Here is a 21988-nt window from a genome sequence, read left to right on the forward strand (position 1 = left end):
TGTCTATTCTCTGTCCCCCCAGGAGGGTGCAGGAGAGTAGAGGAGTCCGGCCCTTCCAGGCCATGCCCCAGCAGAGTCAACACGCCTCACCTTTGCATAGTGTTCTAATATCTGTGAGGCACAAGGCCTGCTCACCCCAGAGGCCAACTCTGCCCACCCTGGGAAAGCAGCCGTGCCGCAGGTCAAGGACTGTCTCAAAACCAGTTAGGACAGCTTCTCAGCATCATCTCGAGCTCCAGCCCTGGAAATCTCAGGCTTTGCAATAGCAAAACACAAATCTGTTCACTTACTCCTCCCAAGACAATTACTGGGAAAAAATATTAAAGGCTTCTGTGAACAGCCTGAGGCCAGTTGACCTTGAAGGCGGAAGGCGACAAACCAGACAGGAGCCGGGAGCCCTGCCTGTGTGCACGCCTGCTCTGGGTGTCTGTGGAGCCATAAGCCTGGCTGGGTGTGCTGATGCCACCACCAGGGCAAAGCTCTCAGTAACAGGACACAGCCAAGAGGAGGAGCAAGGCTTCCAAATCAGTTTGTCTCCTATGTTAAATTAGAAATAGCCTGGTCCAGGATCTGCCTGCAGCCAGCAGATACTTCACAGTTGCTGGTGGTTAATGTCACGAGCCTTCTGGTCTTTGCCACCTACAGATGCTGGGCCTGTGGGTTTCCTTTCCCTGCTCTTGTTTCTTGCCACCTGCCACAGGGGGCTACTCAGGCTGCGTGTCCATGGTCAGTCCCTGTACCTTCCAGTTTCCTGTTGCCGGGAGCTGGCCGGGACTGCTTGGTGGAGCACAGGAAGAGAGGGGATCGCCTGCAGAACCTGGCCTCTTGAGGAGCCTCAAGGAAGTGGGGCCTTTGCAGAAACTCCTGGTTCAAAAGCAAAGAGCACTCTCTGTTTCCTCTGGGTTGCTCTCTGTTTCCTCCTGGTACCAGCTCTCTTTTTATACTGCTTTTATTGTGAAATATAAAACACAGAAGAGTGCATAACTAAATAGGTACAACTTAATGAATGATTATCAAACAAACACAACCCAGTCAAGAAATGAAATGCACCCGGCATTCCGGAGCCCCTCCGCCCTCACGCACTCACACCCGTCTGCCTGGCTGGCCTCCTGGGAGGCACCACCTCCTGAACTCTTGTGTTCATCACGCCCTTGCTTTTTTTGTTGTTATTTTTCATGTGTTTGTTTTTTTAGTTTTACCACCTAGGTGTACCTCACTAAATAAAACAGGTGGCTTTTGTCTGTTTGGGGACTTTGTGTATATGGAAGCATGAAGTGTGTTTTATGTTTGTGAGACTCATCTGTGCTTGGTATAGCTACCATTTGCTCATTTTCTTGCTTTATAATATTGTATTGTGTGAATTCCTATAATTTACTTGCTCTGTGGTCAGTGAACACTTAGGTTATGTGCAGTTTTTGATAAGCACCGATGAAGCTGCTGTAAGTAGCCCTGTAGTGTATGGTGCACACATTTCGTACACCTAGGGGTGGAATTGCTCATTCACGAGGGCTGTGAATGAATAGGTTCAGTTTCAGGAGACCGTCCCAAATTGTTTTCCAAAGTGGGTAAGCCATTTATGTTCCCACAAACCACATAGGAGGGGCCTTGCTGCTCCCCACTCTCAGTAGCACTTAGAACGATCTTTCTAACTTCCACCAGTCTGAAGAGCGTGGAATGGTACTTTCCTGTGGTCTTCATTCGTATTTGCCAGATGCCTAATGAGGTTGATGGCATCATCTCTCAGGGCAATCTGTGCTTGTCTGTCTCAGTTTTTAACAAGAAAATGTCAATCAAGACATAGGGCAAGATGGAGTACAGCAGATTGGACATGGATTCAGAAACCAGAGTTCAGATCCCATTTGTCACTACTATCTTTTTTTTTGTAGATATGGAGTCTCACTCTGTTGCCCAGGCTGGAGTGCCGTGGTGCAGTCTTGGCTCACTGCAGCTTTGACCTCCTGGGCTCAAGTAATCCTCCTGCCTTGGCCTCCCAAAGTGCTAGGATTACAGGTGTGTGCCACTGCACCTGGTTCAGATCCCATGTATTATCTCCATGACCTTGAGGTCACAGACATAAAAGATTAAATGATAGGAAATACTTTGGAGTGGCATATTGTCACCATTCTTTCAAGGCCAACTTTTATAGGTATATGCATCCACTCTTACTGCTGTGGTATTTGGATAGCTCTTTACACCTTCAAACTATAAGCCACGGATGTGTATCGAATAAACATAAATAGTCTCGCTTTATAAGATACTCTCCCTATAAAACAGACTCAGTTCTCCCTTTATATAAAAAGATGACAGTATGGTTTTTTGTTTGTTGTGTTGTGTTGTGTTGTATTTAACTGTCACTAACTGCTGGCTGTAATCAGCCATGTGGCTGTGAAAAGGGAGCTCACACCTTGGGTGCTGATGACTTGGTTGGTTTGGGAGGAAGAGGCTGTTCTCACAGTGAGAAGGTTTCAGCACAGCCACCTGCTGAGACCACAGAGAACCTGGATGTGTGTCCTGCACCCTGGCCAGCTGCCCTGAGCTGTGGGGCGCTGTGCACAGCCAAGCACCGCTAGAAAAGACACTTATTCTGAAATTCACTCCTCCCATGCCGTCGTTCAGCTTTCAAGCCTTGGGTTAGCTTTTTGAGATGAGTCTCCATGGCAAGGGACAGGAAAGCGTGGCCATGTCCAGTTCTGAAGGCCATCTCAACTCTCCCTGTGGCCATGTATCTGACCTCTTGCAACCAGGAGGAGGCATCAGAAATTTCCCCAGTACCCAGATGTCCCAAGGCAGCTGGGCACCCTTGAACTCTGCCCCAAGTACAGTGCATTTGGGCATGCGGCTTAACAATTTTGGACCTCAGCTTCCTCATTTTAGAAAATGCAGAGGCCAAAGGGGCTTCCTAGGCCTTCATGACTCACCCTCAGAACCTAGGATCTCATGATCCAAAGGGCTGCAGCTGTGGAGAGGGGAGAATGGGACTGTGGGTGTCACTACGAAGCTAAACTGGGGGATTCGCACCCATTTCATGCCTTTTCAGCCTCCACCGGGACCTCAAACTCTCCCAAGTCCTACAGGTCTTCCAGGGGATCTCTTACCTCCCCGTGAGTCGTGAGCCTCGCGTCGCATGCACTGCACTGGGAGTGTTGCTCCCTGCCTGGCATCAGACTCCCGTGTCTCTGTTCACCAGGACCCAGGGCAGGGGGTGGTACTGAGGGTTGCCCAGCTTGACCGTGAAGACAGAGCCTTGGCTGCTCAGCACGGCCAGCACAGCTCTGGTTTCAGCTCTGTCTCTTCACCCCACAGTGGATGTCATTTTCTTTTACTGGGGGTGTTACCCGACAATATCTTCCTTTGAAAGTGTTTGAAGTCCAGCCCTGCCTCCCTTTCCTGCAGTGGGAGTGTGGGAGGGAGTGAGGAAGGCCCAGGGGATGGAAGCTTCCATATCCTTCCATCTCTGGTCCAGAATATGGCTGGTTAAAATGCCCACCAAACACCCCTGCCCACACCCCAAGCTGGGTGGTGGAGCTGTCCATCTTGGATCTGACCCAAATGCAGGCCCTGGTAAAGAAAGATGAGTCCATTGGGCTCCACAGTAATCAGGGCCCATGGATGCCCGTGCTCATTGCCCTGAGCAGCATCACTGCTACCAAGCACCAGGCTCTCCTGACCACTGCCCAGAGCTCCTGGGCCCTGCTAGAGCTTAGCCATGGTCCATTCATCACCAACCTGCTAACATTTCCTTGTTGCAAGCTCGCCCACTGGCATCATCCCTGAGTGGTAAACGGGGCCTTCCTGGGTTGGGCAAAGCCCTTGACCTGGAGGCTCCAGACTGCCCTCCGGCTGCCTTGCCGGGTGACAGGCCCCAGGGAGCGGCTGCTGACCACTCAGGCCAGGGTGCTTCCTCCCAGGTCCCACCTGGGGACTGGCAGGCCTGGGGATGATGCAGCTCCATCCTCTCTTCTAGGATCCGAGCCAGAGACAACAACGGCTCCTACGCCCTGTGCCTGCTGCACGAAGGAAAGGTGCTGCACTATCGCATTGACAAAGACAAGACAGGGAAGCTCTCCATCCCCGAGGGAAAGAAGTTCGACACGCTCTGGCAGGTACCCGGCCTCCTCTCCCCACCTTGTGGGTAGAGTACAGGGCATGTGGGGCTTCTTGTCCCATGGACTCTGAGACACAAGAGGAACCGAACCACCCACTCCCCACGGTGTGGTCCCCAGGCCAGCAGCAGCCCTGGAGCTCATGAGAAACGCACACCTGGATCCACACCTGGGCCCCTGCCCCACACCTGGGCCCCTGTCCCACCTGCCCATCAGACCCCACTTTCAGCCTCCAGGTGGCTTCTGTGTTTGAAAAGCACTGGTCCAGAGGCTGTCATGTGAGGTGAGCGAAGGTTCCATGGCTTGTTCAGGGCCGCTCAGTCCTCGGTGCCACAAGGTGATGTACGTGCAGGTCTGTGTTCAGAGTTTAACAAGACATCGTCTTTTGGAGAGCTAGAAAATATTTATTTCTAGGATATTCTAACTACAGCCCAAAACAGCCTTTCAGACAAAGACACACAAAATAGAGGAATGGATGCCCGGGGAAGGAAACCTGGGAAGAGCTAAGCAGGCCTTTGTTGGTGGTGTGAGAGGCTGAATTAGACAGCAAATGTCAGGTGTCCTCCTCATTGTAAATCGAGTCTCCCTCTGTGGAAACTAAGGCGATGTAGGAAGCACATCCTAAATTTAGAAAGCATACTCCCCGGGCTCCAGGCTGCTGCTCATACTGATTGCCACAGCCCTGGTCTAAAAAGTGCATATTCCTGACCCAGCTACTAGCAAACCCTGAAACAACTCACAATTTGGAAGTTCCTTAGGCACTAATAAGCACTAAAATAATGCTCGTCGCTGCTTTCCCTGAATCGCAGTGAGCACAGATTGCTTGTCTTAATTTTGCATCACAGCTACACTGGCTGATAATGAAGGAAATAAAAGTAACAGTACTTCACACATCATCTTAGCAGAGCATCCTGTAAACTGTAGTAGGTTCAGAGACACAGAGAAAGCCAACTGACTGCCACTACCCCCCCACCCCAGAGCACCAGCTACCTCGAACATGTATGGGTGAGGGGCATAATCAAGGCACATTCGGATGTCCTCACCCAAGCCCAGCTGGGGCCACACATGCAGTCAATATTGAGGAAAGGACTCAACTCAAAATCCTGTCTTTTCAAAAACTGAGACTACAGAGCCTTAGCCCCTTTAAAGCACTTAAAGTTACTACTTCCAAATGTGATTTGGTTTCTAGTGCTGTAATTGGGGAAAAAAATACTCCTTTTTTGAATGTGAATATGATCATATTAAAAAATGTTAGTCACAACATTTACATTGTCTTTTGATTTTGTGGCTCATTGCCATGTCTCATCATTGACCACAGGCTTCTTTCTTTTAACGCTATTGATTCGAAACAGTATTTAACCTTTCTACCCTCAATGCCCCAAAGCGTATCAGGGAGGTGAGTAGGGAATGTGGCCTTCTGGAACGCAAGGACACCTGGAGTCCTCTATGCCAGCTTAATGCACCAAGGTCCCAGGCCCCATCACTTATAAACAGCCATTCATTCACCTTCTCCGGAAAGGGCATCTTGTGTGTGTGGCGTTCTCTCACAGTTTCAAAGGCTGAGCGCTCACCATGGTGTTAAGCATCTCTAATTATGGAGAATGTCCTTCCCAAGACTCTTTACTGTTTTTATTGATTCCCCTGGTAGATCATAGCATTCATCTCTAATTATATATTCCTCATTGTATATTTTCTAGGGACTGTGTTTAGGAAACTACCTCAAAAATGCCAGCAATACATTCCAATTTCCCATGCATGATTTCATTGATTTTTCTTGACAGCATTGTAAGGTACTTCTGTACCCTACCCCAACTACAGGGCCCCAGTGCCATTTCACAGAGAATTGGTGATTGCTATACTACCCTATTTCAATATTCTTTACTGTAGACCAGGGATCTGCAAACCCACAGACCAAATCTGGCTCTCAGCTTGTTTCTGTGTAGTCCTTGAAGAGAATGGTTTTTATGCTTTTAAAGGTGTTGTTTTGGATAAATAAATAAGTAAACAAAGGACACAGATATGGTATGAGGCCCACAAAAACCAAAAATACCACTTTCTGTTTACAAAAAAAATTTGCTGCCCCTAGCCCAAGAGGGAGGATGCCTAGCTGTGGGCCCACTTCCCCAGCCACCCTTGTGGAGTGGACTTACGTACATCAAAGCATTTACGCGTCTTGGGGCCACTTTGAAAGCCCAACAGTCAGTCAGCAGCTCTCAGTCACTATTTCTCTGTTTCCTGACCTTGTTATTTACCACACTTTCTTACTTTTTTCTCTTTCAGCTCGTCGAGCATTATTCTTATAAAGCAGATGGTTTGTTAAGAGTTCTTACTGTCCCGTGTCAAAAAATCGGCACACAGGGTGAGTTCCCGAGACACCGGAGTCTCACTGTTTGAGGTATCAGTGACAATCAGCCTCGTTTTCGACTTAGCTGATTGCAGTTTCGGGTTGGATGAGGACTTCTTCTTACGGATTGATTAATAACGTTATCAGAGCACTCCAATTTTGTTGATCATGAATCAAAAAATAGCTGGTTGCTTTAACTTTTAAAAAAATTGTAATTATTTGTCTTAATTGCATGCGGGAAAAAGTAAAAGAGGGTCAGAAGTACCTGCAGAAAACGTGCTCACTTCTCAAGCAGCAGCACATCCTGATCTCATTGACCGATCTGCAGGGGGTGGGGGGAAAGGAAGTGGTTTCCACAGATAGAGTAGTAATGGTCCATATTCTCTCAACCAGGAAATGTTAATTTTGGAGGTCGTCCACAACTTCCAGGTTCCCATCCTGCGGTAAGTGTCACTAAGAATACCACTGAATGAGAAGCTGTTGCATATTTCACAAATGAAAAGCATGTTTTAGCTAACAGGAGTGGTGGTCACTGATATTTTGATTGCCCTTCAAAACATTTTCCTTGATGAGCTGGAATTTCTAGTGAGTGTTAGGCACAATCAGCCTACTGTTAGTGATAAACTAGCTACATTTTCTTTTCTTTCTTTCTTTTTTTTTTTTGGAGGCAGAGTCTCACTCTGTCACCCTGACTAGAGTGCAGTGATGCAATCACGGCTCACTGCAACCTCTGCCTTCTGGGTTCACGCCATTCTCATGCCCCAGCCTCCCGAGTAGCTGGGATTACAGGTGCCTGCCACACCTGGCTACTTTTTGTATTTTTTAGTAGAGACGGGGTTTTGCCATGTTGGTCAGGCTGTTCACAAATTCCTGGCCTCAAGTTATTCTCCTACTTCAACCTCCCAAAGTGCTGGGATTACACGCATGAGCCACCACACCCTGCCTAGTCACATTTTCTTAACTTCTTGTCTAGGTGAAATTCTCTTCATTTTTGGAGAATATACACAATGCGAATGAAACCCAATATTAAATCAGAAGTAGGCCTCTTGCAGTATTTGAGAAATGGGAACATATTTTTTAACTTCATCCTTGAACCGTCTATGTTAACACATATAATCCACAGGACCCCAGCTCTCTCCTCCCTCCAGCCTGTTAGGAGGTCAGGTACAGATTTATGCTCTAAGCAGGAATTCTTTTCCTGATCTTTTCTTGGGGACTTCATATGGACTTTTTTTTTTTCTTTCTTTCTTTCTTTTTCTTTTTTTTTTTAATATGGAGTCTAGCTCTGTCTCCCAGGCTGGAGTGTGGTGGCACAATCTCTGCTCACTGCAAGCTCTGCCTCCCGGGTTCATGCCATTCTCCTGCCTCAGCCTCCCAAGTAGCTGGGACTACAGGCACCCGCCACCATGCCTGGCTAATTTTTTTGTATTTTTAGTAGAGACAGGGTTTCACCATGTTAGCCAGGATGGTCTCGATCTCCTGACCTCGTGATCTGCCCACCTCGGCCTCCCAAAATGCTGGGATTCCAGGCGTGAGCCACCATATAGGCGTAGGCCCAGCCTATATGGACTTTTTATGCCCTTTAATGCCATCTGTGAAGTGTGCCCTCTGCACCTCACTTTTTGCCTGGTAACCCTTGAAAAACAAAATCTGCAGAAAGCCAAATACACATCCTGCCTCCAGTAGGGACAATTGGCTGCCCAGGAGCTGAGCCCAGGTTGAAACAGGGGAGGCCATCCAGAGGCAGCACTTGTTATCAAATGCAGGGAACATGAATTTGCTAAAATACCAGTGAACTTTGGGATCAAAATGTAATGCCTTTATGGAGGTGTGACTTTATTTTGCCCTTTACAGGGCTCTCAGGCCTGGCAACTCTACCTTAATATTATAGGCTCCAAAAGACAGATCCGTATACCCTTCAGATGGATGAGGGCTTAGGGCTGAGAACTCTTAAAATAATGTCAAGCCCTGTGTTTAGCCATCATCACCCAATGGCTACAAGAAGTTAAATATTTTGGAATAACTTTTTAATTGACTGATAAAATACGTACGGAGAAAAAATGCAGAGGTCCTACATGTACAACTCAATTAATTTCCACAAAAATTTTCCACCATGGAACCAGCACCCACCATGAAGAAGCAACACAACTGAGCACTCAGATCTACTTGTGGTTTCTTTCGGGTGGTTTGTCTTGAGCTTGCGACTTAATAATTCCATATGAAGCATGAGCGAGTAAATGTAACAGCTCTAATTTTGTAGCCTTCAGTGGAACATATTTCCCAAATATATTTCTAGATCCTTCTCCCCAAGTGGCAGGCCCTTCCAGAAGCCTTCCCAATGATCAGGTGTTGCCCGTGGTAGATCTCATTGGCGGGGGCAGGAGGGGGTTAGTGGTGCGATTACAGAAGCAAGTTTAAGTAGTATGTCATGGAAGGGATCTGTATTTGTCTTCTGAAACATTTACTGTTCCTCTTTGCCATTGTGGTTTCTAGACTTGGTCAGCGGGTGGAATAATCTCAAGAATCAAATCATACTCCTTCCCAAAGCCTGGCCACAGAAAGGTGCTAAAGCATCCCCTGCTTGCTGTCCAACTAAGTGGTAGGACCAACCCGCACTCAGCTCCCGCCCGCCCAGCCTGCCCTGCGTGTGCGCTGCCCCCCACCTCTTGCCACTCTGCTTCCAGGCCTCTTTGCCCTTGCTCACACCTGCCATTCCTGGGCAGCCGCACCCCAGGTACATCATGTGCTTTTTGTGTGGGTCCTCCGTCCGTCAGCTGGAAGTCCATCAGTGTGAGCATGCTTTCTGTGCTCAAGTGTCTTTTTAAAGTCGTTTCAGTGGGCGTCATCTGTCATAGCTAATTATCATGTTGGAAAATCTTTTCCAAGATGGCCCACTTACTTTTTGGTGGCCAGACTCCGGTGTTGCAGTGTTCTGGTAATTGATTATGTAAGTTATGTTGTGATGGAGGGAACGCCCGGGTTTTGTGAGGTACGCTGCACAGTGAGGTCAGGCAGTGCATGGTGACTTCCTTATGGCTTAAACGTCTAACACAGAACTGCAAATGTGACATGTAAAGAAGAGGTGTAATCTGAGGACTAGAAAAAACAGTTTTCTTTCTGAGGCAGTAATGTTGACATCTCATTGATTTCCATGTTTTGTTCTATTATTGGATTTTGAGGGAAAATAAAAATAAGTTCTTTTTAATGACTTTTATGTATAATGACTCATTTATTCCTTCCCCCAAAATATGTATATATGGTGTGCTTGAATTGCTTTTTTTCCATTCTACTTTTATTATCAGTGGGGTAAAATTGATTCTTTTTATCAGAAATTCTTTTTGTTTTCATATTAATTGGTGTTTTTACCGATATTTTAGCATATAATTGAGCATCCACTCATGAAGTAGATTGCCTAAAGTATTTATTAGAAACAGCAGAAATAAAAGACATAAAACCCGTGAGGTTTTATTTAGTAATAATTTTCCAAGTTTACTCATACTCAAGAAGTTCTCAATCATGTTGACCATAGAACAGAACAATTTAATGCAGTGTTTGAGAGGAAGAAAAGGTGTATTTTACACCTGAATAAAATAACTATGTCTGTTTTTCATGTTTACCCAAGGCAAACCACGCCCACAGATTACCCACAGTGGCTAACAAAATACCTAGAAAATAAGTTTCAGTGCATCTTTAGACTACAGGAGAACATGTCAGAAAAAAATTGAAGAAAATATCAGTTACCACCTAAAAATAAAGAAATATGTGTGTAGATAAGAACTATAACATCATCAAAAGAGAAACGAGAAACTGGGAGTAAGTAGCACTAATGCTGACACGTAGATTAATAGCTGTAATATACAAAGAGATTCTACAAATCATTAAGAAAAATATTAACTGTCTACTAGGATAATGGACAGGGAATATCAGTAGTAGTTTATAGTAAAGTAAATATAAATAGTTCTTTTTTGTTTGTTTTGTTGTTGTTGTTGTTGTTGTTGTTTTGTTTTTTGAGACGGCTGTCGCCCAGGCTAGAGTGCAGTGGCGCCATCTCGGCTCACTGCAAGCTCCGCCTCCCGGGTTCATGCCATTCTCCTGCCTCAGTCTCCCAAGTAGCTGGGACTACAGGCACCCACCACCACACCCGGCTAATTTTTTGTATTTTTTAGTAGAGACAGGGTTTCACCATGTTAGCCAGGATGGTCTCGATCTCCTGACCTCAGGATCCACCTGCCTCAGCCTCCCAAAGTGCTGAGATTACAGGCGTGAGCCACCACACCCAGCCATAAATAGTTTTTAAACATGTGAAATGTTGTTTAACTTCATGAGAAGAGAAATGCAAGTTAAAACTATGGTGCTTAACTGTGTCCACCTATGAAACGGATCCACATTTTAAAAGCTTGGTAACACTGTAGTAAAGGCGTGGTAGATTAGCACTCCTACTCTTCCTTGGGGAAGTCTGAAATGATGCAATCTGTAAGAAAGGCTCTGCAATTGTATTTCTAAGTATGTACAGATATTCTTGCATTTATGTGAAATCATGTACATGTGAAGGTGTTTTTTCCAAAACTGTATAATTGACAAAGTCTGATAATAATTTAAATGCTTATCAATGGAAGACAAATGAAATTAGTTACAGTAAAATTGCTACCGTGGGAGACAACTGAGATCTAGAATTGTTTTCAAAATATAATGTTAACTGTAAAAGACAATGTCATGCACACACACACACACACACACACACACACACATATATACAGAATGTGTTGATATCGTATAGAGTATCCTAGAAAAATACAGAAAATACTGGCAATGCTGGTTGCCTCTGGAGTAAGAGATGGGAATGTTAAGAAATTCCACTTTTCATTGTAAATTCTGTTGTATCTTTTTAAATTTGAGCCTGTTAAAAAATTTTAATCAATTTTTAAAACAAAATTAAATAGTAGAGAGTAATTAATCTTATTAATATTGTGAAAATACCTTTCTGGCAAAAAAAAAAAAAAGTTTGGTTTCTATTTAAGTTTATAAGAACATTAAAGTATACATTGAATTTTTTATAGAAGTAAGAAACTGGGAATAAGTATTACTAATGATGACACATATATAGTGCCAAAAATATCAAGAGATAATTTTTAAAAGATCAAAGTTGTGTGGTTTAAGCTATAGACTAAAAATATTTTAATTGCTTATCAGAAATATTTTAGAGCTAATATGTATATTTTCACAAACACACGGGGAACTTTCCATTATGTAATCAGTCGTGAGAAAAGAATTGTGAGAATTATGTCAAATGTCCCATCATGTTAGCTAAGAGATAAATAACTTTCTTGAACTTGTTAATTTGCTCAGCATAAATAGTTGTTTTAATAATTCAGGCACAAAAAATATATGTTAGAACTTGAATTACCTATAGCATCTAGATAGTTGATGAAAAGTATATGTTGATTTGAAGATGATTATCAATCAGATAATTGAAATGTTTCATAAAATTACTAACAGGCTGATGCATTTTAAACTTGTCTTTAGAAATTAGTATCATACTTCTAAGCACAGTGGCTCACGCCTGTAATCCCAGCCCTTTGGGAGGCCGAGGCAGGTGGATCACTTGAGGTCAAGACGAGCCTGGCCAATATGGTGAAAACTCGTCTCTATTACAAATACAAAAATTAGCCAAGCATGGTGGCACACACGTGTACTCCCAGCTACTCAGGAGGCTGAAGCAGGAAAATCACTTAAGCCTGGGAGGCGGATATTGCAGAGATCGTGCCACTGCACTCCAGCCTGGGCAACAGAGCAAGACTCTGAGAAAGAAAAGAGAAGAGAAAAGAAAAGAAAGTAGTAACATGCTTATACAATATAAACAAAATTAACTTAAGAATACAACTAGTAGTCTTTAAATGAATTAAACCCCTCCCAGTATTAGTCCTGGAATTTCTTTCTCTGCTGCTTTAAGCCCAGAACCTTATCCTTCTTTTATGGAAAATAGGTGGAAATTGAAGAGCAGCATCCCTAAAGACTTCCAGGGAACTTTTCAGCTTTGCATTTCAAAGGCACATCCCCTAAGAGGATTAAACTGAAATGTGTCCCAGAATTTCCAATTAAAACCCATTTTTCATGTTTTATTCCAACACATACATTGGTGATTATAATATTTTAAAACTTACATTTAAGTACAGGGCTCAGTGGGAAGAGAAAAAAGAAAGAAACATCCTCAAGTCATACTCCTTTGCTTGGTAATGCCTTAGTAGACGAGACCCTTGAGAAAATGTGTTTTCATATAATTAGAAAGGAACAGACTTTAGATCTTCGCTGTAAGAGAAGAGTAATTGCAGAGGTCAGTGTTATTTTCGTGGATCTCAGAGCAAGGCTGATGGTAGCCTATTTCCTGGCCAACAGTCCGCCCTCGCCTGGGGGGGGTCTACTGAACCAGGGTAATTCCTCCAAAAAAAGGAAACCACACCTAGTTTATTGCAGCCAATATTCTAAAGCCGACTGGCTCTTTTGTCACTATTATTGTGATGACTGATGACTGTATTGTCATCTGCATTACTGCTGTTGCCTAATTTGAAAATGGCCCAAGAATCTAGGAGTAAAAATTAAGATCTAGTAAATGGATGTTAGGACACTTGGCAATACTCTGGAATCAGGAAACTCTGAATGGGCCTGTCAGTTCCATAGACCAATAATTTTTTCCTCTTTTGTTCACTTTCGGATCCCCAGCTTTTAAACATAGGTGCTCAAAGAATACTTGTGAAGTACATTTTCTATTTGCAGTTAAACCTTACCAATAGGAAATCAGGCATAATAATTTATAACTGGACTTATTGTTGCAGAGTGATGTCATTACCTGAATTTATAAAATTTGAGGAAAAATCACCAGTTGTTCTTTCGGAAGGTAGAAAGCTAAGGTGGCTCATGCCATCTAGTGGTGGACTGTGGGTTTGAGCCTGTTCTGAGTATTGGCGAAAATGAAGAAAATGGAATGGTCAGCATTTCATTTACACCTTGTTGCTCACCGTGCAGAGCAGATGACACTTACTGATTAGGACAGAATGGATCTCTCAAATACAAACATAAAGAATAAAAGGCTAATAATAATGTAGACTGGAAATACATTTTTTATTAAAATTAAATGTCATTACTTTTTTAAAATAATATTTTTACAACTTATCGTTATGCCACTGTGCTCATTCTTTACAAACGCCTCAAATTTTTCTTTTTTCTTTTTTTTTTTTTTTTTTTTTTAAACGGAGTCTCGCTGTGTCTCCCAGGCTGGAGTACAGTGGCCGGATCTCGGCTCACTGCAAGCTCCACCTCCCGGGTTCATGCCATTCTCCTGCCTCAGCCTCCCAAGTAGCTGGGACTACAGGTGCCCGTCACCACGCCTGGCTAATTTTTTGTATTTTTAGTAGAAACAGGGTTTCACCGTGTTAGCCAGGATGGTCTCTATCTCCTGACCTTGTGATCCACCCGCCTCGGCCTCCCAAAGTGCTGGGATTATAGGCGTGAGCCACCACGCCCAGCCTAAATTTTTCTTTTTAACTGAGCATTTTCTTTTAGAGGTTGTTTTAATTATTGTTCTACTAAGTGGCATATCCACCAAGTGCGTTGGGAAAGATGAAACGTGGATTTTGCGTCATCTTTATCATAAAATAACTACTGTTCTTTTAACTGACTCAATAGGAAACCTCCCATTTCTTCCACATTCTTCCAATTGTGGCATCATTCTTTGCTCCAGTCCCATTAGTCACCAGAAAGCGATAGGGGCAGGGAGCCCAGGGATCTGGGTAGGAGAGAGTTGATGTGGGGTTATTGAGAGCCGTGAGAGTTCTTTGTGGCTTGGCTTAAAAGGCTCATAATCACATAGTGGTCTGTGCTGGGCAGCATGGAAATGAAGCCCCAAGCTTCCTTGGCTATAAACATGGAGTTCTAACTTCCAAGGAAGATCTCCCATCTGTTTCCCGATCCATAAGCCAAGATAGACTGAACAACACACTGCTAGTGAGGGTATAAATTATTCATGCCCAGGGGTTTAGATTCTCTGTGTCCATCGCTACTAATTCTTACTCATTCCTGACACCCTAGTATCCCTTTCAGCATATTTTGGCAACCCCATCTCTGTTTTAAAATTCTTCCCTACAGGATTTGTATGTCAGGGAATTGCATTCTGGTTTAATTGGAACAAGCCATTTGGAAGTCCTCCTGGTCTGGAGAACATTCTGTGAGTGTAGAGAGGCTGCAACCCCAGGATAATGCCCTCAGTGGGCGGGACAGGAGGTCTTACGTCAAGAAGGGGTGATGCTCCCTCTCATCGCCTGTGATGGCTAGTCCGAGGACATCCTTTAATGCCATGTCTGTTCAAGTTTCGTCTTTGGATCTCAGAATGTGCCTACCTGCAAGGAAAATCAAAGGAGTTGAAATGACAGTAAATGTTAACACTTAAAGAGGCTTAAAAAAAAAAGAAAAAACAACAACAACCTATTTTCAGCCTAGAATTGGTTGCGGGAGGGAGAGAACTGGGAAAAAAAGAAGGATGGAAAGCCTAGGGAATCACCCAGTTTCTGTCACCCAGTTTGCACCCTGGGCTGCAGAAAAAGGTGAGACTTGCTTTCATTCAAGGACATTCACAGAGCGAAGCGCATGGTCACTTGCAAGTTTGTAGAGTTGGTTCCCGAATCCACCCCACATCTGTAATTTCAGTGCAGCCACAGTTAGCCGTGGAGACACTCACATCTAGTGGCAGGCAGCAGGCACCACGTGCCCATGAGTGGTGGTGGTGCTATTGAATGAAATGGTCTTTCCCACCTGCCTCACTCAGCTTTCCAGAGGCAGGGTAATTGTATTACAAATCAGAAGTGAAACCACAGCACAGTCCTGTAATCATATGTAAATGTTTAAAAGAAATAGACTGTTGTTTGGAATTATTCATTCTTATTTCTCTTCATTAGCATAAAGGCTTGAGAGAGAGCTAATTTTTAAAGCACATTAGTTTATACTTCATTCACATCTTCTAGTTTTTAGAAGTTATTTTCATTCATTCGCCCATCCATTCATTCATATGTTTGTTCAACACATTTTTATTGAGCGTCCTTGTGGATGTGGCATAGTCCCCAATGCGGTGAATAAATGTCTCCCCCACCTTGCACTTATATTCTATTTTTATTCTGATGTATCATAGTTACTTCTGTTAATCAGTTCGGTAAGAATGCTGAGATAGTCTGTGAGAAAAGTGGATCCCGTCGACATCATTGTTACAGATAAGACCCGATGTCCTTTAGCCTCGTCAACGGGCTTGGGCCATGGTGAGCAATGCCTGCCTCTGAAGTACTCAGCAGACCGCATGAAAGAAGAAAGTCTGGGTGTTTGGAAACAATGGCTGAGTGGCGGTAGTGGTGCATTGTGACCTCATTATTCTGCTTTTGGTTTCTGGCCTTGTAATATTAATAAGGCACATAAGGATTTAGTGTGTACCATAAGATAAGTGACTGTCATGTTAAGCTTTATGTCTCTGTTTCTTTAACTTTCTCCAAAATCTGGCAGTATCTCATTTCTTCGTGGCCAGTGTTAGGGCACTAAAGAGGTCAATCGATACATAGAATTGTGACTCAACTCACACTGAAAAAAAAAAAAAAATCTGAATCATGGTTCTCCTGTGAATTAAATTTAGTAGCAAGAATCTTGTTTTAATTTGGAAGAAAGGGTGGGTCAGGAAAACTCAAGACAGAGACTTTCAAAAGGGAAAGTCCTTAGGATAATGAGTAGATTTCCCTCCACCCAGTTGTTTCATGATATAAACTGATGTGGATCAAATAATAGGGAAGGTTGCTGTTAACAGGCTGCGTAACTTTGTCTCAGATATGCCTCTATTACCTGCTGTGGGCATTAGGAAGAATTGCCTTCCTTCATCTGCACAAAGAGGAGCCCCGTCTCACAGGGGTACTGATTTCCAGCAGCAGCCATGGCAGCAAGAGCATTGCTGGCCTAGGTGGCAGCGACTGGCCTTCCCTTGGGACCTGTAGTCACTGACCAGTGCCACCCTCTGCCATCCGCCCCAATGCTGCTGCATCTCCACTGAAGATAAAGACTTGGGTGGAGACTAGGAAAACATACGTGCTTTGGAGCTGGGAAGTAGATGGGAGCAGCTGATGAGGACGAATTTTCCTCTTTAAATAATGTCCATGTAATATGAAATTGAAGAGCACGAGTTAAAGGAGGAAAATGCATCCAAGGCGAACATGCACATCGTCAGTGACCTTTGGTAGGTGGGAATAGGATGTGCCAGGGGGTGAGTGGGCAAGCAGCTCTATCCAGGCCAGTGGAGTTGACTCTCACCACACCCTCTGAACACCTCGCAGGATCCCTTGAGTTGTAGCAGCACAAGCTTGCTTTAGCCTTTGCAAGATCCAAATAATTGCCCGAAGAATGAGATCAGCCTGATTTTCCTCCCTGTTCTTTCCTTTGTCTTTTCTGCAAAAGTTAAACTGTGATTATTGGAAAATAAAAATAAGTATGCAGATCAATTTAACAGTTGTATGGATGAAGAAAAATAACCTGTTGTCCTTTATGTACTTTAGCCCTCCCCTGCCCAAGGGAACCGGCCAGAGAGTACTGTGTCATTCAATCCGTATGAGCCAGAAGTTGCACCCTGGGCTGCAGAAAAAGGTGAGACTTGCTTTCATTCAAGGGACATTCACAGAGCAAAGCACGTGGTCACTTGTAAGTTTGTAGAATTGGTTCACGAATCCACCCGACGTCCGTGATTTCGATACAGCCACAGTTAGCCACGGAGACACTCACATCTGGTGGCAGGTAGCAGGCACCACATGCCCATGAGCGGTGGTGGTGCTATTGAATGAAATGGTCTTTCCCACCTCCCTCACCCAGCGAAGTTGGAAACGTCCCTGCCGCTCTTCAGAATTTCTCATCCCTTGCAACACTGATGCTACTCTGAGTTCACACTCCCATGAAAATCATGTTCTTGGAATGATGAATCCTGATGTGGGGTCCAGCTCCGGGTTGTATGTTTCTTGACTGCCTTGCAGGCCCCCAGAGAGAAGCCCTACCCATGGACACAGAGGTGTATGAGAGCCCCTATGCGGACCCTGAGGAGATCAGGCCCAAGGAGGTTTACCTGGACCGAAAGCTGCTGACGCTGGAAGACAAAGAACTGGGCTCTGGTAATTTTGGAACTGTGAAAAAGGGCTACTACCAAATGAAAAAGTAAGTCACAATGCTCCACCAGTCTCACCCTCATGTGAGCTCAGGTTCTAGACACGACTGAGAATAACAAAATGTAACCTGGCATGACTAAACCCTTTTTTTTATTAATGCTATCTTTCTCGTTAATTTCTGGTACTATTATAATGAAAGCCTTTAATGGCGAAAACTGCAATTACTTTTGTACCGACCTAAAAGAACATGCACCTTATGGAAAATTAGGAAATAGAAACAAGCAGAAACATAAGAAAATAAAAGCATCAATCTCTGGTGTGGTGGCTCATGCCTGTAATCTTAGCAATTTGGGAGGCTGGGGTAGGAGGATTATTTGAGACCCAGAGTTTGAGACCAGCCTGGGAAACATAGCAAGACCCTGTCTCTACAAAAACACACACACACACACACACACACACACACACACACACACACACACACACATTAAAAGATTAGCCAGGCATGGTAGTGCACACCTATAGTTCCAGCTGCTCAAGAGGCCAAGAGGTCAAGGCTGCAGTGAGCCATGATTGCATCACTGCACTACAGCCTCAGTGACAAAGCAAGGCCCTGTCTCAAAAACAAAGAGAAAAGAAAAGAAGAAAAACATCATATTTGTATAATACCATCCCAACACTACTACTGTTAACTAAACACTACTGTTAATTAACCTTATAGTATATATTTTTAGATCTTTAGTTGTACACACACATATTACTTAATTAAAATAAAATCATTCCATTATAACAATACAGTGTTTACATTTATTTTCTTTAATTTTATAGTTATGTCTCGTTTTTCTTACTGTGAAAATTGTTGATTCCAAATATGATTAGTATAATTATTTATTGGCTTTATCCTATGATTTCAAATAACAATACATATTATACAACAGTTAAAATTGCTAAATTTCTAAAATATCTTTGGTTTTTTTTTTTTTTTTTTGGTCTTTAGAAAGTATCCAACATGGAATGTACAAGTAAAAATACTGGTTTCTAAAGTCCTTTGAAACATACCCTCTCTTTGAATTGGTATGATACTAATATGAATGTGGTTGGATTTAGTAGCTTCATGGTATTTCAAATTTAAGGAATTTTTGTAAAAAAAATGTATGAGTAGGTAATTTATATGATTCAAGTAGGTTAAAAATATAGACAAAAGTATACACAGACATATATGCTTTTCGGCCAGGTGCCGTGGCTCACACCTGTAATCCCAGCACGTTAGGAGTCCAAGGCAGGTGGATCACCTGAGGTCTGGAGTTCGAAACCAGCCTGACCAACATGGTAGAACCTTGTCTCTACTAAAAATACAAAAAATTAGCTGGGTGTGGTGGTGCACACCTGTAGTCCCAACTACTCAGGAGGCTGAGACAGGAGAATCACTGGAACCTGGAGGAAGAGGTTGCAGTGAGGCAAGATCACACTGTTGTACTCCAGCCTGGGCAACAAGAGTAAAACTCTGTCGAAAGGGAGGAAGGAAGGAAGGAAGAGAGGAAGGGAAGGAAGGGAAGGAAGGAAGGAAGGAGAGAGAAAGAAAAGAGGGAGGAAGGGAGGGAAGGAGGGAAGGAAGGAAGGAAGGAAGGAGAAATGCTTGCTTTCCAATCTGTCCCTTCCATTTGTTTTTGTGCATGTGCATCTCTGTGTATATACATCTATACATATATACACACACAGATACACATACATGTATATACGTATACACACACAAACATACACACCCATGTATACATTCACAAGTATATACATAAGCACATGTATACACACAATCAAAATTGGTTGTGATACTTATTTTAAAATATATTTGTATATCACAGTCATTTTGTACAATGAACAAAAATGTTTCTGTGTTAATCATAAGCTTTTTCAGTTTGTGAAAGGTTGTGATCTTTATTCTCTGCTTAAATTTTAACATAGACATGACGGTGGACATAATTTCAACTAGAGAGTTTGGGGAGAGGAGAGGCTCTCTCGGTCAATTTTGCAAAAGTATGTCTTTACAATACTGAGTCTTTCAATCTATAAACACAGCCCATCCCCGCATTTACTAGGTCTTCTTCAGCCTCTCTCAGGAGAGTTGTTTACCTCTTCAAAGCATTACATTTAAATGTATCCTTTTAAATTCTGCACCTAGAAATTCACTTTCAGCGTTTATGAAAGGCATTTTATATTCACATTCATTACACGTAATCTGAGATGGTGAATCCCAAGATGTTACAGGAATTTGTGCATGTCATCGTTGGTGAGGTTTATTTACAAGTTATTTAAATATTTTACAGTTTAGGGTTTTTGCTTGGTTAGGACATTCTTCAGTACTGTTCTTCACCATTCTTTTTATTTTATTTTATTTTTTAGAAACAGGGTTTCCCTCTGTCATCCAGTCTAGAGTGAAGTGGCAAGAAACTCACTGCAGCCTTGAACTCCTGAGTCCAAGTGATTCTCCCACCTCAGCCTCCTAAGCAGCTGGGACTACAGGCTTGCACTGTCACGTCTAGCTGATTTTTTTTAGAGATGGGGTTTCACTATGTTGCCCAGGCTGATCTTGAACTTCTGGCCTCAAGCAATCCTCCCCCTTCAACCTCCCAAAGTGTTGGGATTATCAGCATAAGCCACCATGCCCAGCCCCCACCATTCTTTTTTAGTAATGGGGCATTACTCTCATTGTCTGTAAAATTAGGGAATATAGGTTGGAAGGCCAGCCATCCATTACAGGCTTCTGAAGACACATTGTCACTCTGTGGCAGGTATTTCCATGGGACTGGTTCCACGCGGGGATTATGCTTCACAGGAGAAGATTATCTAGAAGTCAGGCGTTTCGGAAAGTTTCTTGTGTGTTATGATTTCTCTTGCAGAGTTGTGAAAACAGTGGCTGTGAAAATTCTGAAAAACGAGGCCAATGACCCCGCTCTTAAAGATGAGTTATTAGCAGAAGCAAATGTCATGCAGCAGCTGGACAACCCGTACATCGTGCGCATGATCGGGATATGCGAGGCCGAGTCCTGGATGCTGGTTATGGAGATGGCAGAACTTGGTCCCCTCAATAAGTATTTGCAGCAGAACAGGTATTGTCAGGTGCCCCCACAGGTCTGGAAGCTCTCCCCTAAGGGACAGGGCCCACCACTGGATGGGCTGAGCAGCCTGATTTCCGTGGAAGCCTTCCCACCCTCCTGTGCCTTCCCTTATTGGTCCATACTCAGGGACCTTGACAGAGGGACAAAGGGAGACTCAGTCTTTGGATTCAGCTCTGTTAGCTCTAGTTGTTCAGAGAAGAACTCATTCGACAGTTTTGTCTTTCTTTTCTTTCTGTACTCATTCAGTCTTGGCCTAGTGATAGACTCAGCCTCAGAATATCTTGACAGGGAATCTCCTTTCTCACTGGGAAGAACACATTCTTTTTAAAGAAACATTTAAGTGCTTTTCTAAGAGGTGACAGTTATGTTTTATCTGGCTGACCTTATGTCCTCATGAATAATGACTTCTGAAAATATCAGTCGCTGCTAATTGATTACATCCATCAAGGGAGTAATCGTGTTCTCATCTAAAGCTGTTGTTGAGATGAGGAAACTCACTTGGCGTAAGACAGAATGATGGCTACTGAGGAGCTTGCTTTGTTTGCTGTGCTATGTTTGTACTTAGGTTGTCTCTTTAGTCTCCATGGAAGGGAGGTGTTCTTACCCTTTATAGGTGAGAAACTGAGACTCAGGGTTAGTTCTGTGACCTGTGCAATACTGGAACAAGGATTTAAGGTGGTGCCTGGCTGTCTGTGAACCAGGCCTCACCACTCTGTTATACTGCTTGTCTTGCAATTCCAAGCATGCCAGGAAACTCAATCCCATTGAACACCAGGAGAATATGGCATTCAGTCCTGAAGAGCTATATGCTAACAAAGTTATTTGTCACCACTTGTGAGTTTTGTTGTTTAAGAAGAGGGAAGGAGTAGATTCACCTACTGCCTGCATGAGGAGCATGGTTGTTTGTTGTGAAATGGGTCACTGTCGGTTATAGCTGATGAGATCGTTGTGACTTTCAGACATGTCAAGGATAAGAACATCATAGAACTGGTTCATCAGGTTTCCATGGGCATGAAGTATCTGGAGGAGTGCAATTTTGTGCACAGAGATCTGGCCGCAAGAAATGTGTTGCTAGTTACTCAACATTATGCCAAGATCAGTGATTTCGGACTTTCCAAAGCACTGCGTGCTGATGAAAACTACTACAAGGTAAGTACAACTTAGCTAATATTCAGAGCAGCCGGTGGTAAAAAATGCAAGATAAATGTATGTTTTCTTTATTTTACTATTGGTATGGTTTTAAAAAGCAATTTTGCTACTTAA

At 43.5% G+C, this 21988-nt stretch overlaps 2 protein-coding genes across 8 annotated transcripts in view; both read left to right on the plus strand.

The window, feature by feature from the left end:
- LOC126937670 (40S ribosomal protein S20-like) overlaps window positions 1-21988 on the plus strand; it is a 1038442-nt gene that overhangs the window by 606478 nt on the left and 409976 nt on the right. The window lies entirely within an intron of this gene.
- SYK (spleen associated tyrosine kinase) overlaps window positions 1-21988 on the plus strand; it is a 94511-nt gene that overhangs the window by 54259 nt on the left and 18264 nt on the right. For 3 of the 4 annotated variants that reach the window (XM_050761269.1, XM_050761270.1, XM_050761268.1), the window contains exons 4-11: window positions 3965-4103; window positions 6384-6462; window positions 6841-6890; window positions 8941-9009; window positions 17019-17106; window positions 17487-17664; window positions 20507-20716; window positions 21685-21874. In XM_050761269.1, the coding sequence (XP_050617226.1) occupies window positions 3965-4103; window positions 6384-6462; window positions 6841-6890; window positions 8941-9009; window positions 17019-17106; window positions 17487-17664; window positions 20507-20716; window positions 21685-21874 (1003 nt within the window). The remainder of the gene's footprint in view (window positions 1-3964; window positions 4104-6383; window positions 6463-6840; window positions 6891-8940; window positions 9010-17018; window positions 17107-17486; window positions 17665-20506; window positions 20717-21684; window positions 21875-21988) is intronic. The other variant, XM_050761271.1, reaches the window with a different exon arrangement.

The sequence above is a fragment of the Macaca thibetana genome, chromosome 15 (genome assembly GCF_024542745.1).
Source record: "Macaca thibetana thibetana isolate TM-01 chromosome 15, ASM2454274v1, whole genome shotgun sequence".
Classification (NCBI taxonomy): domain Eukaryota; kingdom Metazoa; phylum Chordata; class Mammalia; order Primates; family Cercopithecidae; genus Macaca; species Macaca thibetana.